At 43.1% G+C, this 18682-nt stretch overlaps 1 protein-coding gene across 6 annotated transcripts in view; it reads right to left on the bottom strand.

The window, feature by feature from the left end:
* The window catches only part of LOC140728294 (protein spire homolog 1-like), a 258068-nt gene that overhangs the window by 68996 nt on the left and 170390 nt on the right, over positions 1–18682 (bottom strand). For 3 of the 6 annotated variants that reach the window (XM_073046825.1, XM_073046833.1, XM_073046857.1), the window contains 3 exons: positions 14711–14804; positions 9398–9540; positions 1694–1867 (listed from right to left, as the gene is read on the bottom strand). In XM_073046825.1, coding sequence (XP_072902926.1) covers positions 1694–1867; positions 9398–9540; positions 14711–14804 — 411 coding nt within the window. The remainder of the gene's footprint in view (positions 1–1693; positions 1868–9397; positions 9541–14710; positions 14805–18682) is intronic. The other 3 variants (XM_073046842.1, XM_073046849.1, XM_073046866.1) reach the window with 1 other exon arrangement.

The raw sequence follows: 18682 nt of genomic DNA, 5'->3' as shown, positions 1-18682 counted from the left end.
GCAAATGATTGAGTGTGCTCAAGGTTATGAGGTTGAGATTGATAGAACTTTAGTCTTTACTAGAATAAAAGGTGACTGAGAACACCTCCTCCAGGTCAAAATTCTCATGTTCTTAAGATGACTGATTGCATCATGGCCTGGTATGAAAACTCACAGGAACACCAGAGGCTACTGAGAGTAGTAGAATTAGCCAGTTCAATCATGGGTAAGCTCTCTCCTCACCATGAGGGCATATAAAAAGGCGATGTCTCAGGAAGGTGACATCCAATCATTAAGAACTTCCACCATCTAGGCCATGCTCTCTTCTCAGACTGCCATTAAGCAGGAGGTATAGGAGCCTGAAGATTCACGCTTCAAGGTCCAACAAAAACTACTTCCCCTCTGTCACTGAGTTCTTGAACCAACCTGACAAAGCCTAAATCGACCTTGGACTAAACTTCCCTCAACCTGACAAACCCTAAATCTACCTTGGACTAAACTTCCCTCAACCTGACAAACCCTAAGTCTACCTTGGAGTAAACTTCCCTCAACCTGACAAAGCCTAAATCGACCTTGGACTAAACTTCCCTCAACCTGACAAACCCTAAATCTACCTTGGACTAAACTTCCCTCAACCTGACAAATCCTAAATCTACCTTGGACTAAACTTCCCTCAACCTGACAAACCCTAAGTCTACCTTGGAGTAAATTTCCCTCAACCTGACAAACTCTAAAACTACCTTGGACTAAACTTCCTCAACCTGACAAACCCTAAATCTACCTTGGACTAAACTTCCTTCAACCTGACAAACCCTAAATCTACCTTGGACTAAACTTCCTCAACCTGACAAATCCTAAATCTACCTTGGAGTAAATTTCCCTCAACCTGACAAACCCTAAGTCTACCTTGGACTAAACTTCCCTCAACCTGACAAACCCTAAGTCTACCTTGGACTAAACTTCCCTCAACCTGACAAACCCTAAGTCTACCTTGGACTAAACTTCCCTCAACCTGACAAACCCTAAGTCTACCTTGGAGTAAATTTCCCTCAACCTGACAAACCCTAAATCTACCTTGGACTAAACTTCCCTCAACCTGACAAACCCCAAGTCTACCTTGGACTATACTTCCTTCAACCTGCACTAACATCATTATATTTACTTTTGTTTATTTTGTCATGAGAATTATGTATAATTTATGTTAATTTTTGTGTATGTTATTTATGTTTGTCATGCTTGTAATATACTATGCTGCAAAATACTAATTTTGATGGCATTTATACCTTGTGCATATATGGCTACAACAATAATTTGAACTTGAATTATGTATTATATTTAAAAGATTAAATCTTTTTCATTAACCTTATCAAAAATGAAAATGAATTCAGGATAACAAAATCTGAACAAAAGATATAGAAAAATTGAAATAATAATTCCAATTTTATGTCAATCTAAGGCCAAGATGTTAAATATGAACAGGATATGGTTTGTGTCCTGCCCTAGAGCATAGAAAGCAAACCAATTTATAAATAAAAATTGATTGAAATTAGGCATGATTTCAAAATAGCAAAGAGAAATAGAACAGTTAATCAGATAGTTAGCCCACCAACATATAGAGCAAAGATCTCGCAATTTAATTTGCTGTTGTCTGCGAGGAAAGCAAGAAAGATTTAGTTTGTTTGAAAAAGCATTTAAAGAGAGCAAAGTTGCAAACCTTTGGTCTCTTCCACCTGCTGGTAAAGACTCCCTCACACAGTATATACACAGCCCCAATGATGCCAAACAACGCAGCTTCCACAGGATAAGAGTTAAGCATGGAGGCTGCTTGAATGGTTGGGAAAAACGGTTGGAGATTCATCCGAGGTAATAAACAGCTTAGCCTGGACACCTGGACAACAGATAAATGGTTACAAGGAAAGTCTGCATGGGCATTCTTGATCAGAGCCACGGTTTCTGGCCTTAGCCACAGCCAGACATTTTCAGTAACAACAGACTCGGCAACCTGGGCTAACTTTTCCTTCCAAATATAAATGATCCTGTGAATAGGGGAAAAGGTGGATAGTAGTCGGGGAGGGGGGGGGGGGCTTGGATCAGTCACCTGGAGAGGAAAAGGCCATCAATTTGTTATGGGCCTCAGCTGCCATTTGGGTGCCCACTAAAATTGCATTGAGATCCTGTAGGACAACAAGCAGTCCCCTTGCCCATCAACATTTGAGTTATACAGCCAAGAAACAGGCCCTTCAGCCCAATTCATCCATGATGAACAAGGTGCCTTTCTAAGCTAGTCTCATTTGCCTGAGTTTTGCTCATTGGTCTCTAAACATTTCCTTTCCATGAACTTGTCCAAATGCCTTTCAAAAGTAATTATACCCACTTCTATCACTTCCGCTGGTAACCCTTTCCATTCAGCAAACACTGGCTGTGTGATAAACTTTGCCCTTCAGATCTCTTTTCAATCTTCCTCCTCTCCCCTTAAACTTCCACTGCATCTATACCTCTTATGATTTTATACCGTACACCTCGAAAAGATCACCCTCCAGCCTTCAGGAGAAACACTCCCAGCATTGCTTCCCCAGTACCAGCAACTTCCTTGTGAATCTTGAGCAACACACACAAAACACTGGAGGAACTCAGCAAGTCTGGCAACATCTATAGGTGGGAATAAATATTTCACATTTTGGGCTGAGACCATTCATCAGGACTGGACAGGAAGGAGGAAGATGCCAGAATAAGATGGTGGGGGAGGGGAAGTACAGACTAGAAGGTGATAGTTGAAAACAGGAGGGGGAATGTTGGTGAGTGGGGGAGTGGGGATGAAGTAAGAATCTGGGAGGGAAGAGGTAAAGGGTTGATGAAGAAATCTAATAGGAAAGGACAGTGGAGCATGGAAGAAAGGGAAGGAGGAGGGGAACCCGATGGAGATGATGGGTAAGAGAGAAGAAAAGGAATGAGAGGGGAATGAAAAAAGATGGGAGATGGAAGAAATTACTGGAACTCAGAGGAGTTGATGTACATGCCACCAGGTTGGATGCTACCGAGACGGAATAAAAGATGATGCTCATCCAACCCGAGTTTAGTCTCATCATGACAGTAGAGGAGGCCATGGACAGACATGTCAGAGTGGGAATAGAAAGTCAAATTGAAATGGGTAGCCATTGGGAGACCCTGCCTATTGCAGGCAGAGTGAAGGTGCTCGTTAATGCGGCTCCCACAATCTACATCAGGTCTTGCCGAAGTAGAGGAGGCCGTGGATGACCCTGACAGACTCGCAGGTGAAGTGTCACCTCACCTGGACAGACTGACTGGGGCCCTGAATGATGCTGAGGAAGAAAGTGCAGGTACAGGAGAGTCTTTTCTGCACTATCTCTTGCTTAATCACATGCCTACCACAGTACAGCAGCCTCATTAAATTATATTGTTAATGAACTCGTGCTTGTGAGAGTAAATGAGGAAATGTTGTTTCCAAGGCTGATGTGCCTGGAACCAGGGATTGAGTCAAAATCAGAATCAGATTTATTATCTCTGACATATGATGTAAAATTTGTTGTTTTTGTGGCAGCAGTACAAATGGAAGACAAACAAAAACATGCAAAAAGAAATAGTGAGGTAGCAAATCAAAAATACAAGAGATTTTGCAGATGCTGGAAATCCATAGCAACACACAGAATGCTGGAGGAACTCAGGAGGTCAGGCAGCATCTATGGAAATGAATAAACAGTCAACAGTTCAGGCAGACAACCATCGTCAATCAGAATCAGAATCAGGTTTATTATCACTGGCATGTGACATGACATTTGTTAACTTAGCAGCAGCAGTTCAATGCAATACATAATCTAGCAGAGAGAGAAAAATAATAAATAAAATTTAAAAAATAATAAATAAACAAGCAAATCAATTACATATATTGAATAGATTTAAAAACATGCAAAAACAGAAATATTGCATATTAAAAAAAAGTGAGGTAGTGTCCAGAGATTCAATGTCCATTTAGGAATCGAATGGCAGAGGGAAAGAAGCTGTTCCTGAATCGCTGAGTGTGTGCCTTCAGGCTTCTGTATCTCCTACCTGACGGTAACAGTGAGAAAAGGGCATGCTCTGGGTGCTGGAAGTCCTTAATAATGGACGCTGCCTTTCTGTAACACTGCTTCCTAAAGATGTCCTGGGTACTTCGTAGGTTAGTACCCAAGATGGAGCTGACTAGATTTACAACCTTCTGCAGCTTCTTTCGGTCCTGTGCAGTAGCCCCCATCCCCATACCAGACAGTGATGCAGTCTGTCAGAATGCTCTCCACAGTACAAGTGTAGAAGTTTTTGAGTGCATTTGTTGTCGTGCAAAATCTCTTCAAACTCCTAATAAAGTATACCCGCTGTCTTGCCTTCTTTATGACTACATCGATATGTTGGGACCAGCTTAGATCCTCAGAGATCTTGATATACAGGAACGTGAAGCTGCTCACTCTCTCCACTTCTGATCCCTCTATGAGGATTGGTATGTGTTCCTTCATCTTACCCTGAAGTCCACAATCAGCTCTTTCGTCTTACTGACGTTGAGTGCCAGGTTGTTGCTACAGCACCATTCCACTAGTTGACATATCTCACTCCTGTACACCCTCTCATCACCACCTGAGATTCTACCAACAATGGTTGTATCAACAGCAAGTTTATAGATGGTATTTGAGCTATACCTAGCCACACAGTCATGTGTATACAGGGAGTAGAGCAGTGGGCTAAGCACACACCCCTGAAGTGCACCAGTGTTGATCGTCAGCGAGGAGGATATGTTATCACCAATCCACACACAGATTGTGGTCTTCCAGTTAGGAAGTGGAGGATCCAATTGCAGAGGGAGGTACAGAGGTCCAGGTTCTGCAACTTCTCAGTCAGGATTGTGGGAATGATGGTATTAAATGCTGAGCTATAGTCGATGAACAGCATCCTGATGGAGGTGTTTGTGTTGTCTAGGTGGTCTAAAGCTGTGTAAAGACGCACTGTGATTGTGTCTGCCTTTGACCTATTGTGGCGATAGGCAAATTGTAATGGGTTCATATCCTTGCTGAAGCAGGAGTTCAGTCTAGTCATGACCAACCTCATAAAGCATTTTATCACTGTCGATGTGAGTGCTACTGGGTATTAGTCACCAAGGCAGCCCACATTATTCTTCTTAGGCACTGGTATAGTTTTTGCCTTTTTGAAGTAAGTGGGAACTTCCACCCTTAGCAGTGAGAAGTTGAAAATGTACTTGAACATTCCCACTAGTTGGGTGGCACGGGTTTTCAGAGCCTTACCAGGTACTCCATCGGGACCTTCCACTTGGCGAAGGTTCACTCTCTTTAAAGAGTCTAACATCCGCCTCTGAGATGGAGATCACAGGGTCATCAGGTGCAGCAGGGATCTTCACAGCTGTAGTTGTGTTCTCCCTTTCAAAGCGTGCATAGAAGGTGTTGAGTTCATCTGGTAGTGAAGCATCGCTGCCATTCATGCTATTGGGTTTCGCTTTGTAGGAAGTAATGTCTTGCAGTTCCTGCCAGAGTTGCCGTGCATCCGATGTCACCTCCAACCTCATTCGAAATTGTCTCTTTGCCCTTGAAATAGCCCTCTGTAAATCATACCTGGTTTTCTGGTACAGGCCTGGTTGCCAGACTTGAATGCCACAGATCTAGTTTTCAGCAGACGATGTACCTCCTGGTTCACCCACGGCTTTTGGTTTGGGAGTGTACCCTAAGTCTTTGTAGGCACACACAGGTTTTAACGAAGTTGGTAACAACTGCAGCATACTCATCCAGCTTCGAAGATGAATCCCTGAATACAGTCCAGTCCACAATTCAAAGCAGTCCTGTAGGTGCTCCTGTACTTCCCTTGTCCATACCTCCTTGGTCCTCACTACTGATGCTACAGTCTTCAGTCTCTGCCTATACTCAGGGAGTAGAAGTACAGCCAGGTGATCAGACTTCCCAAAGTGAGGGCATGGAATAGCACGGTAGGCATTCTTGATGGTGATGTAGCAATGGTCCAGTGTGTTGTTTCCTCTGGTACTGCAAGTGATCTTTTGATGGTAATTGCTTAGTGATTTTTTCAGACTGGCCTGGTTAAAATTTCCCAAACGATGGTGAAAGTGTTAGGGTGTGCTGTTTTGTGCATGTTGATCCCATTACTCAGATCATCTAAAGCCTGACCTACATTGGCCTGAGGTGGAATGTAAACTGCTACCAAAATTACCCCAGAGAACTCCCGTGGTAGGTAAAAAGGTTGGCACTTTACTGCTAGATATTCCAGGTCTGGTGAGCAGAATTGGGACAGCACTGATAGATTTGTGCACCAAGAAGAGTCGATCATGAGGCATACTCCTCCACCTCTGCTTTTGAGAGACTCTATAGATCTATCCTGATGGTGTATAGTAAATTGGGAGGGAAAGGGGAAGATGCCAGAATAAAAAGGTGTGGGGAGAGGAAGGAAGATTAGCTAGAATGTGATAGGTGAAGCCAGGTGGGTGGGAAAGTTAAAGAGCTAGAGAAGAAGGAATCTGATTGGAGAGAAGACTGGATCATGGGAAAAAGGGAGGAAGGAGATGCACTGGGGGAGGTGATACGCAGATGAAAAGAAGAGGTAAGAGACAAGAGTGGGGAACAGAAGAAGAGGGGAGGGGGAGGGAAAAATGATAATAAACCAACATTATTATCGATGAGGAAAAATTGATGTTCATGCCATCAGGTTGGAGGCTCCTTATGCAGAATATGAGGTGTTGCTCCTCATCGAAAGTGGCCTCTTCCAGGCAAAGGAGGAGGCCATGGACTGACATGTTGGAACAGGAATGGGGATAGCAATTAAAATGGTTGGCCACTAGGAAATTCCATTTCTGGCGGATGGGGAGGAGGTGCTCTACAAAGTGGTTCCTCAGTTTACGTTGGGTCTTGCCAATGTGGAGGTAGCTTCATCGGGAGCACTGGATACAATGGACAACTGGAGGGGATTTGCAGGTGAAGTGTTACTTCACCTGGGAGGACTGTTTGGGGCCTTTAATGGTGGTAAGGGAAGTGAATGGACAGGTGTTGCTTGCAGGGGCAAGTGCCTGAAGGAGACGAGTGGGGAAGGACAAACGGACAAGCAATCATACAGGGAGCAATCCCTGCAGAAAGAGGAGAGTAGGGGAAGGGAATGATGTGTTTGTGGTAGGATCCCATTGAACGTGGTGAACGATGTGTTAGATACAGAGGCTCATGTGGTGGTAGTTGAGGACAAGAGGAAAACTATCTCTGTTCAGGTTGAAACCTTGTCCTTTGAAGAAGGAGAACAATCTCTTACTCAATGTCAGCAAAACCAAAGACATGATTATTGACTTCAGGAGGAGGAAACTGGAGATCCATGAACCCATTCTCATCGATGATCAGAGGTGGAGAGGGTCAGCAACTTTAAATTCCTCTGTGTTATCATTTCAGAGGATCTGTCCTGGATCCTGCACAAAAATGCAATTATGAAAAAAAACAACAGTGCCTCTACTTCCTTATAAGTTTGTGAAGATTTGGCATGACATCTACAACTTTAGATGTGTGGTGAAGAGTGTATTGAATGGCTGCATCACTGCCCGGTGTGGAAACACTAATGCCCTTGAATGGAAAATCCTACAAAGAGGAGTGGATATGACCCAGTTCATCATGGGTTAAAGTCCTCCCCAACACTGAGCACATCTACACGGAGCATTGTCCCCACCACCCAGTTCATGCTCTCCTATTGCTACTGCCACCAGGAAGGTACAGGAGCCTCAGGACTCACACTACCAGGCTCAGGTACAGTTATTACCCCTCAACCATCAGAATCTTGAACCACAGGGGATTAACTTCACTCACCCCATCACTGAACTGTCCCCACAACCTAAGGACTCACTTCCAAGGACTCTTCATCTCGTGTTCTTGATATTTATTGCTTACTTATTATTACGGCTTATTTTTTTCATCTTTTGTACTTGCAGAGTTTGTTGTCTTTTGCACACTGGTTGTCTGCCCTATTGAATGCAGTCTTTAAATGATTCTATTAAGGCTACTGGATTTACTGAGTATGCCTGCAAGGAAATTAATTTCAGGCTTGTACACGGCGATATTTAAGTACATTGATAACAAATTTACTTTGAACTTCGAAAATATTTTTCAACTTTGATCTCTGATGTCCTGGAAAGGAAAGCCTCATCCTGGGAACAGATGTAGCACAGATGAAGGAACTGAGAAAAGGGAATAGCATATTTGCAGGAGACAGGATGGGAAGAGGAAGGTCAAGATAAGAAAGGCCAAGAGCACAGGAAGTCAAGATAGCCGTGGGATTCGGTACATTTGTAAAAGATGTCGGTCGACAGTTTATCTCCAGAGATCAAGTTTATCTCCAGTGGTCAAGAAAGGGGAGAGAGATTTCAGAAATGGACCAAGTGAATTTAACTCATGATGGAAGTTGTGAGAAGAAACTGAACAGCAGAGCATGGGTGCAGCACCAATGCAGTCGTCAATGTAGTGCAGGAGGAGTCGAGGAGCATTACCAGGAACGGCTTGGAACATGGACTGTTCTACGTAGCCAACAAAAAGACAGGCATAGCTGGGGCCCATGCGGGTACCCATGACTACCCCCTGAGTGTGGAGAAAGTGGGGGGATCGGAAAGGGAAATTGTTGAGGTGAGGGTCATTTCTGCCAGACAAAGGAAGCTTGTGATAGAAGGGAACTGGCCAAGTCTTTTGCTGAGGAAGAAACCTTAAGACCTTCTTGATGGGGGATAGAAGTGTGGCAGTGAGGTAATTTTAGGATAATTTGGAGGGATCAGCAATTCAAGAGAAGAGAAAGAATCCTTCACCTGAGTGGAAGGCTGAGAAGTTTTTGAGAAAGAGTTCAATGGATTTTCGGCTGGAGAACCAAGGTAGTGTTAGTGTAGGAAGGCAGACCTCTCACTTCAACACACCACTCCTCCAGTTTATACTGAGTGAACAGATCATGCTTCGTCAAAATGCAAAGTCCATATCCAGATAATTTATATTATCCCATTATTGATTTGACCCTTGGATTTAGCACATTGCAAACTTTGCTCATGACACTTAAAAAGGAAACTTCAGAAGTATTTGTCCAGGTAGAACACCAAACTAAAATGGCAAAGGACAGGAAAGTAGGAATAAATGATCTCCAGGGGATCCAACAGTGAGACAGATAAAAATCTCCCATAGTATTTTATAATTTCAATTGGGCTGTAATGCAAAAGGAAAATGGTCTTGGTTTAATACAGCGAGTTAAGCCTTTAACTATTGTCCAAGTTATCCTGGACACAGTAAGCCCCAACCATCTGAAACCATGTCAACTCAACAGAACTTCTATTTTGAAACCCGTTCACATATCAGACCTTCTCAAGTATGTTCGATTGGTGGGATGTCCACCATGATTATCCTTCACTTACCAGAGACTTGGAACTCTGTCTAGTGGGAGGAAGGAACTGACGTACATTGGTTGGTGTTTCCTTCTCGATAGAGTGCCGTCTTTGCGGAGCTTTCCGCCGCTCGGGCTGTGGTGTTGAGGAGATGGGTAGGAACATTGAAGGACCTGATATATATGAAGTAGAGTAAAAAGTCACTAGTTTTCCATTTCTGAACCACCACCCACTAGGCAAGGGTGAGGTAGTGTAGTGAATAATGTAGAAGACTGACAAAGAATACAACAGGATATGGATCAGTTGCAGATACGGACAGAGAGAAGGTAGATGGAGTACAGGCAGTCCCCGGGTTACGAATGAGTTCCGTTCCTGAGTCTGTCTTTAAGTCGAATTTGTACATAAATCAGAACAAGTACATCCGGTATTATTTAGCGTCAGTTAGTCAAACGTTTGTCTTAGTATATAGTATATATTTTACCTTTCTATCCATATAAAAACACTTAAGAAACATATGTATTCCAATAATTAAACCACTGCGTTGCTTAGTAATAATTGTAGCTTTCATCGGGGCAAGGCCTTTCACATGCTCCATTATTCTCAATTTATCCGTTACCCTTTAAAATTGTTCCGATCGTTAACTGACTGTAGCCTAATGTGTTTCCAATGACCGATGATGTTTCACCTCTTTCCAAACGCTTCATTATTTCCACTTTATTCTCAATTGTGATTGCTTCCCGTCAATGGAACAGAAACACTGCGGTTGGCGGGTCCAGAGCTTTGCCAGCTCCTGAGCTCCGCCGGGTCCTAAGGACCACCGCTCTAAATTCCCTGGGTCCTAAAGTACACTGCACTGAGACAGGTTAAATGGGACAAGTGAGGGCTGTGCTGGGTTTGGGTATTTGATCCTCCACAATATTCCGCGTGGGAATTTAAACTGGAGGTGGCAGTGTTTTTTTTAACGAGGTCAAGTTGCGATCTCGACATCAACCCGGCATGGATGGTATGGGAGTCACTGGATCGACATCAACCCGGCACGGGAGCCATCTGTCACTGGATTGAACTCAGGAACCTCCGTTCTCAAGCCCAATGCTGATCTCACTGCGCCACCAGCTGACCAGAAGGAGGGGGGGGGGGGCGGGGTCAGGGTGAATCTTGCTAAGAAAAATTTAAGCCAAATACAAAGTTACACACTCAACACAGTGTCAACTGCAACAACTTAAAATGGCGGATGGCGTTCTCCTTCCTCGGTTCGTAAGTATGAGTTGTCTGTAAATTGCACGTTCGTAACTCGGGGACTACCTGTACACTGTTAAAGGCAAAGAGGCCTTTTGATGATGAGCAGAGGGACCATGGGGACCAAGTTCACAGCTCCATGAAAAGAGGCTACACAGGTTGATAGTGTGGTTAAGAGGCACATGACATACTTGCCTTTACGGACTGAGGCACTGTTCAAAAGTCAGAAAGTAATGCTGCAGCTTTATAAAACTCCAGCTAGGCCGCATCGGAAATATTACGTACATTTCTGGTTGCCCCATTATAGGAAGGCTGTTGAGGCTTTGGTGAGGGTGCAGAAGTGGTTTACCAGGATGTTGTCTGGATTAGAGGACATGTGCTATTATGAGAGGCTAGAAAAAACTTGGATTGTTTTCTCTGTAGCGGCAGAGGCTGAGGAGAGATCTGATAGAGGTTTATAAGGTTATGGGAGGCAGAGAGAGAGAGTAGACAGACAACATATTTTCCCAAGGGCTGAAATGTCTAATACTAGAGAGCGTGCATTTAAGGCGAGCGAGGGTAATTTCAAATGAGATGTGAGGGGCAAGATTTTACACAGAGAGTGGTGGGTGTCTGGAATGGTGATAGAGGCAGAAACTTTGGAGACTTTTAATTGATATTTAGATAGGCACATGAATGTGAGTAAAATGGAAGGATATGAACATTGCATAAGGAGAAAAAGATTAGTTAGCCAGTTGATTACTAACTTAATTGGTTCAACATAATATTGTGAGCTGAAGGCCCTTTTCCTGTGCTGTGCTGACATATGTTTTATGTTCTTCTTATTTTGCCTGTGCTATTGTAATTATATGTACCGTGTGTGACAGCGTGTAGTGTTTGCACCTTTGCCCCAGGTGAACGCTATTCATTTAGCTGTACACGTGTCTGGCTGAATTAAATTTAAATTGAATTTGAACACTTTTACTACAATGATTGCTCTGATTGTGTCTTCTTTCTCTTTTTAAGATCATAAGATCTAGGAGCAGAATTATGCCATTCAGCCCATCCAGTCTGTTCCACCAATCACGGCTGATATTTTTGTTTCCTCAACCCCACTCTGCCGCCTTCTCCCCCCAACCCTTAACTATCTTTATCAATAAGGAGCCTATCAATCTCTGCCTTAGGTATAGCCAATGACTTGGCCTTTACAGCTCACTGTGGCAATGAAAATATTCCTCCTCATCTCAGTTTTCAAGGGATGTCCCTTTATTAACAGACTGTGGACCCTACTGCAGAGACCCTGGACCCTATTAACAGACTGCAGATCCTCTACTAAAGGAAACACCCTCTCCATGTCCGCTTTTTCCAGGCTTTTCAGTATGGTCTTAGTCACACTCTTCCTTCACTTTGTAAAATTTATGTACAATTTATACTCCGTGTGTTGTCTCTCTGCTGCTACTAGCATATTTTCATTGCATCTGTAGCACAACATACCTGTGCACATGACAATAAGTTCAATTTGACTGGTTTTATTAATAGAGGTCCCAAGTGTGGTTAAAACTCATTTAGCGCAGTGAGGAAGGAATTGTCTTACTCTTACCTGGTATGGCCCAAGTGTGTGCCCAGGTAACAGACTTGATACCTGACCCACTCTAGACAGAGAATATCTAGTGGCCAAGAAAACACATAAAAATGGACCATGCAGAGTGCACCTGTCAGTGGCAGTTTCTCCAACTATTGTTTGCAGGAGCTCCCTATTCAGAAGGTTCCAGCCACATACACTACAACAACTGAAACATTTCATTAGAAATGTTTCCAGAAGTGTTGTCAGTGAAAGAAATTGCAGGGGCCCTAGTAGAGATATTTAAAATGTCCTTATCAAGAGCTGAGGTGCTGGAGGATTGGAGGATAGCTAATGTTATTACGTTGTTTAAGAAAGACTCTAAGCACAAGTCAGGAAATTATAGGCCAGTGAACCTGACATCAGTAGTGGAAAAGTTACTGGAAGATATTCTAAGGGACCGGTTATGTAAGTGTTTGGACAGATAAGGACTGATTAGGGATACTCAACATGGGCTTTGAGCCTAACCAATTTTACAGAGTTTTTCAAGGAAGTTACCAGGAAAGCTGATGAAGGCAAGGCAGTAGATGTTGCCTACATGGACTTTAGCAAGACCTTTGACAAGATCCTGCATGGGAGATTGGTCAAGAAGGTTCAGCTGCTTGGCCTTCAGGATGAGGTAGAAAATTGGAACAGACATTGGCTTTGCAGGAAAAGCCAGAGACTGATAGTGGATAGTTGTCTCTCTGACTGGAGCATAGTAGACAGTAAGGAAGGCTACCCTTAGCTTGTAGTGGGATCTGGACCAGCTGAAGAAATGGGCTAAAATTTGCAGATGGAATTTAATCCAGGCAAGTGTGAGTTGTTGCACTTTGGGAGGACAAATCAGGACAGGTCTTACACAGTGAGTGGTAGGGCATTGAAGAGTGCACTAGAACTGAGGGATCTGAGAATACAGATCCATAATTCCTTGAAAGTGGCATTACAGGTAGATAGGAGGATGAAGATTGGCCTTCATAAATCAAAGTACTGAGTACAGAAGTTGGGATGCTATGTTCAAGTTATGTAAGACTTTGAGGAGGCCTAATTTGGAGTATTATGTTCTGTTCTGATTACCTACCTACTGGAAAGATATTAACAAGATTGAAAGAGTAAGTTAACAAGCATGTTGCCGGGACTTGACGGTCTGACTTATAGGGAAAGGTTGAATAGGTTAGGACTTTATTCCCTAGAGCATAAGAGGATGAGGGGAGATTTGATAGAGGTATACAAAATTATGAGGAATATAGATAGGGTAAATATAAGCAGGCTTTATCCAATGAGGTTGGATGAAACTAGAACAAGATAGAGGTCACAGGTTAAGGGTGAAAAGTGAAATGTTTAAGGGGAACATGCAGGCGAACTTCTTCACTCAGAAGGTTGTGAGAGTATGGAACTACCTGCTAACAGAAATGGTGGATGCAGGTTCGATTTCAACATTTAAGAGAAATTTGGATAAGTACACGAATGGGATTGGTGGGCTATGGTCCGGGTGCAGGCTGATGGGACTAGGCTGAGTGATATTTGGTATGGACTGGATGGGCCAAAAGGCCTGCTTCTGTGTTGCAGTGTTCTATGATTCTATGGAAAGAGTGAAAAGAAAATTTACAAGAATGTTGCTGGGACTTGAGGGCCTGAGTTATATGGAGAGGTTGGACAGGCTAGGACATTATCCTTGGAATGTGTGAGATTGAGGGGTATATTATACCCCTCAATTAATAGAGGTATATTAAAGTAGGAGGGTCAAAGATTGGGTGAATGCACACAGTCTTTTTCCCAGGAAGGGGGAATCAAGAACTAGAGGGCATTGGTTTAAAGTGAGAGGTGAAAGATTTAAAAGGGACCTGAAGGACAACTTCTTCATGCAGAGGGTGTATTATACATGGAACAGGCTGCTAGAAGTGGCTTAGGCAGGTACAATGACAACATCTGAAGGACATGTTTATAGATTTGTGGATAACAAAAGTCAAATAGGACTGGCTTAGATGGGCATCTTAGTCAGGGTGGATGAGTTGGGCCAAGGGCCTGTTTTCATCCTGTATTACTCTATAACTGTAATATGCTTTGGTATGTTCTTGTTCTTGATAAGTTTGAGGAACTAAACACTCAACTCACATTCATAAATAAAAGTGATGCTCAAAGGAAATAACTTCAATTCTGTTGCAAAGTTAACTTGTGATTTGTATAAAATCACAGAATCGCAGAAGCTTTGCAGTTAGCATAACCCTTTACAGCATCAGCGACCACCAATCAGTGTACAATTCCCACTACTGTCTGCAAGGAGTTTGTACGTTCTCCCCATGACTGCGTGGATTTTCTTGGGTTTCCTCACACATTCCACATATGGACAGTTAGAGTTAGGGTTCCTGAGTTCTGGAAGCACGGTGACACTTGCGGGCTACCCTCAGCACACTCCTCGGACTATACTGGTTGTTGATGCAAATAACTTATTTCACTATATGTTTCAATACTTCAATTTACATGTGACCAATAATGCTAATCTTCATTTTAGATCGCACTGTACTTACTTTTTTTGCCATTTGGTGTCTCTGGGGAGCTCTCTTCCACCCTTAGTGTTGATCCACTGGAACTGCTCCTCACCATTTTAACTCGGTCCTCCTGCTAAATAGATCGGGGCATACATTATTAAGTATGACACCATGACAGCAAGTATTTCATTGTGTGTGTGGAGTGTGTGTAATGTGTGTTTGTGCATGTGTGTGTGTGTAGTGTGTGTGCATGTGCGTGTGTATGTACATGTGAGTGTGCGTGCAGTGTGTTGTGACACACAACTCTGCAGTCTGAGATAAACCTTGAATGAATGCAGATGCATCTTCTGGAATTCTCTATTTCCAATATATTTCTATGCAGACTCTGTGCTGGAGCTAAGGAACCCATAGGGGCAAATACATTGCAGAGATACTGTCCCGACAGATGGGGCAAAGAACTGAAATTGTTCACTCTGCCATAGAACTGTGTTACCTTCAATGAAGAACAAGATCATAGATTCAACAAGTTGTACAGCAGGGAAACAGGTCCTTCAGCCCAATTTATCCGTGCAGACCAAGGAGGGTCCGTTTCTGTGTTGGGGTGCTCCTCGACTCTGTAAGACAAGTCTTGGAGTATTGTGTGCAGTTGCAGTCAGCACACTATAGGAAGAATGTGATTGCACTGGAGAGGGTACAAAGGAGGTTTATAAAGTTGGTGCCTGGATTAGATTACTTGGATATGGAGCGAGAATAAATAGGTTGAGCTCATCTTTTCTAGAGTGGAGAAGGCTGAGGATTGACTTGATAAAGGTTTATAATTTATTAGGTACAGATATGATAGATTGTTAAAACATTGTTCCTGTGGCAGAGGTATCATAAAAAAGAGAGTATGGGTTTATGGAGGAATTTTAAAGGGGATTTGAAGGGAAGAGTGGGTGACATCTGGAACTTGATGCCAGAGGAAATGATGGAATCTTATACATTCACTATATTTAAAAGGCATTAAGACAGACAAGGGATCATTCTGTTCACTCTGTGTGTGCCTGTTACTGCACTACTGACCAGGGATAATTCCCCAGCTAACATCCCCATCGTGAGCTAACCACAATTCAATACACTGACCACTGCATCATTTCAGGATCTTAAGGTATAGTTTCCCTCAGTGTTCTTCCTTCCTTACACAATCTGTAATTCTAAAATTCACTGTTGGCTTCAGTAAATCCCTGCTTTCTGATTAACCCTGGCTTCTTTTTGTCACTGTTGTGTTTCCTATAACATGCAGGTCCTTAAAAGCATTAAGAAAGTTTCCAAAGATTTATTATTTCACTGCATGATCATGGAAAGGCACATCCTGAACATGAGAGTAAAAGATTTAACAGTTAAAATGTGGTTGATAGCAAAACCCCAGAAAACGCAGGGAATGCTGACAGAAAACATGGGTTGACACTTTGGGTGTTGACTTCTTAATGGGTAGAGAACAGAGGGGTGTGATTGTTCTCAGTTTGCTGAGTGAAGACATGGAACAGTATGGACACAAAGATCTTTATCTACCCTAAAAATTCTATGGTTCACTCATGTCCATTGTGGGAATGACATGGTCTTTGTCTCCAGCAGGAAGCACCTTTTCACTATATCCCTCTGGTTGTTTGCCATCAGCAGGTTCAAGCATCATGATGCATATGGAATTGAATGGAACAGAATTCCGGGAGTGAAATGGAATGGAGTATCGTTACTATCTACAAACAAGAGAAAATCTGCAGATGCTGGAAATCCAAGCAACACACACACAAAATGCTGGGGGAACTCAGCAGGCCAGATAGCATCTATGAAAAAGAGTACTGTTGACGTTTCGGGCTAAGACCCTTCAACAAGAATGCAGCATATAGTGTTAAGAGTTACAGAGGAAGTGCAGACAGACAAATAAAGTGCAAGGGCTATGACAAGGTAGTCTGAAAGATCAGGAGTTCATCTTTATCGTATAATAGGTCTGTTCAAGAGTCTTATTACCATGCATAGAAATTGTTCTTGAGCCTGGTGGTATGTGTTTTCAAGCTTTTGCATCTTCTGCCCCTTGAGAGGGGGATGAAGAGTAACTGGAGTGGGAGGGGCTCTTAAGAAGTATAAATGGAGTCACTGAACAGGAGACTGGTTTTTGTGATCAATTGACTTTTGTTCACAACTCTGCATGATTACTTGTGATCTTGGGCCAAGCAGTGGCCAGACTAGGCCATGATGCATCCAGACAGGATGTGTTCTCTGGTGCATCGGTAAAAATTGGTGAGGGTCAACGGGGACCAGGACAAGCTATTAGCAACTTTTACATCTATGAACTTGATGTTCTCAAACAGTAGTCTAATTTGTTGGAAAGTAAGTTTAGGTAATATGCCCCAGAAACTTAATTGCACATTGTGCTGTTTTAGTGCAAGAGTGAAACGTGGCAGGATCATTTCATGTCACCCCGGAATGAGTGCATTCCTGGCATGATTCCCAAATCAGGGATGTACATGGCAGCATTGCATGGGAATGAGGGCTACACTGCATCAGAATGCTCAATGTCGGGCTAAGTCAGGATAACAAGATCTTCCCAACACAGCATCAAACTATAAGGCTGCAGGCAAGTAAGTTAGCCCTACTTCCAGCAACTAACAACCACATTCCCCTCCCAAACCCAATCACCCTGCCAGGAAGTACCAGCACTTCCACACTCCCTCTCTGTCCTCTCCACTGCTTGCCCCAGTGTCCCAATGCCAACAGCCACCACAACAACTGCAAGTCCTTTAACCTCTCTTTCACCCAACCCCACTACTCTATTCCAAAACATGACACAGAGTACCATGTCTTTTGCAATGATGTGTACAGTCTTGGTTGTAGTAAATACATCATTAAACTGGCAAAACTGCACAGAAGATTTACAAGGAGGCTGACAGGACTTGAGGGCCTGTGTCATGGGGTGAGGGTGAGCAGGTTAGGACTTTACTCCTTGGAGAATAGGGGATTAAAGGGTGACCTTACAGAGGTGCATAGAATCATGAGCAGCATAGATTGGGTGAGCACACAAGCTCTTTCTCTCAGGAAATGAGTATTTAAAAGTAGAGGGCACAGGTTCAATGTAAAAGATTTAAAAGACTTGAATCTTCATTCAGAGTGTGGTGTATGAAATTGAACAAGCTGCCAGAAAGTGTTGGTGAGGCAGATACAGTAACGACAGAGGTCCCAGCATCGATTCTTCCAGTCAAAGTAACACACTTCCACCAGAGGCTTCTATAGTCAAGATAATTTGAAACCTAATCTACCAGCTTTTGGTGGATACAATGCATTTTGATCTTCTCAACAAAGTTTATTTATTTGTGGCTGCCTCTCATGACAGAAATCTGGGAGGGAGCTCAGATCCAGATAGTAACTCAATGAACATTATGCATCATCACTCTTCAAAACTGGACTTGCTGTCAGCGGGAGACAGATGCTCTCCTGTGCCCCAGTGTTCTGTGGTGAACAACCTGTACCCATCTGTACTGTACCCCACTTTTAAGAATACGCTGTACTGGACAGGCTCCAGTGGAGGTTCGCAAAAATGATCCTCAGAACGAAAGGCTTACATTTTGAGGAATATTTGATGGCCCTGGCCTTCACACGATGAAGTTCAGAGGATGCTGGAAGATGTAATTGAAACCTACCAAATACTGAAAAGTCTGGATAGATGGGCATGGAGAGGAGGTTTGCAATAGCTGGAGAGTAGAGGATCCAAGGCGACAGTCTCAGAATTAGGGGATGTCCTTTCAGAACTGATATGAGAAGGAATTCCTTCAGCCAATGGGTGGTGAACCTGTGGAATTCATTGTCAGAGATGGCTATGGAGCCCAAGTCACTGGGTGTATTTAAGGCACAAATTTACAGATTCTTGATTGCTTGGGGGGGGACGGGACTAAGAGTCATGAAGAGAAGGCAGGAGAATGGGGTTGAGAAAATAATAAATCAGCCCTGATTGAATGGTGGAACAGACTCAATGGGCCA

Source organism: Hemitrygon akajei, chromosome 1 (assembly GCF_048418815.1).
Source record: "Hemitrygon akajei chromosome 1, sHemAka1.3, whole genome shotgun sequence".
Lineage (NCBI taxonomy): Eukaryota > Metazoa > Chordata > Chondrichthyes > Myliobatiformes > Dasyatidae > Hemitrygon > Hemitrygon akajei.
The sequence above is the reverse complement of the archived record's forward strand: the minus strand, read 5'-3'. Positions and strand labels throughout refer to the sequence as shown.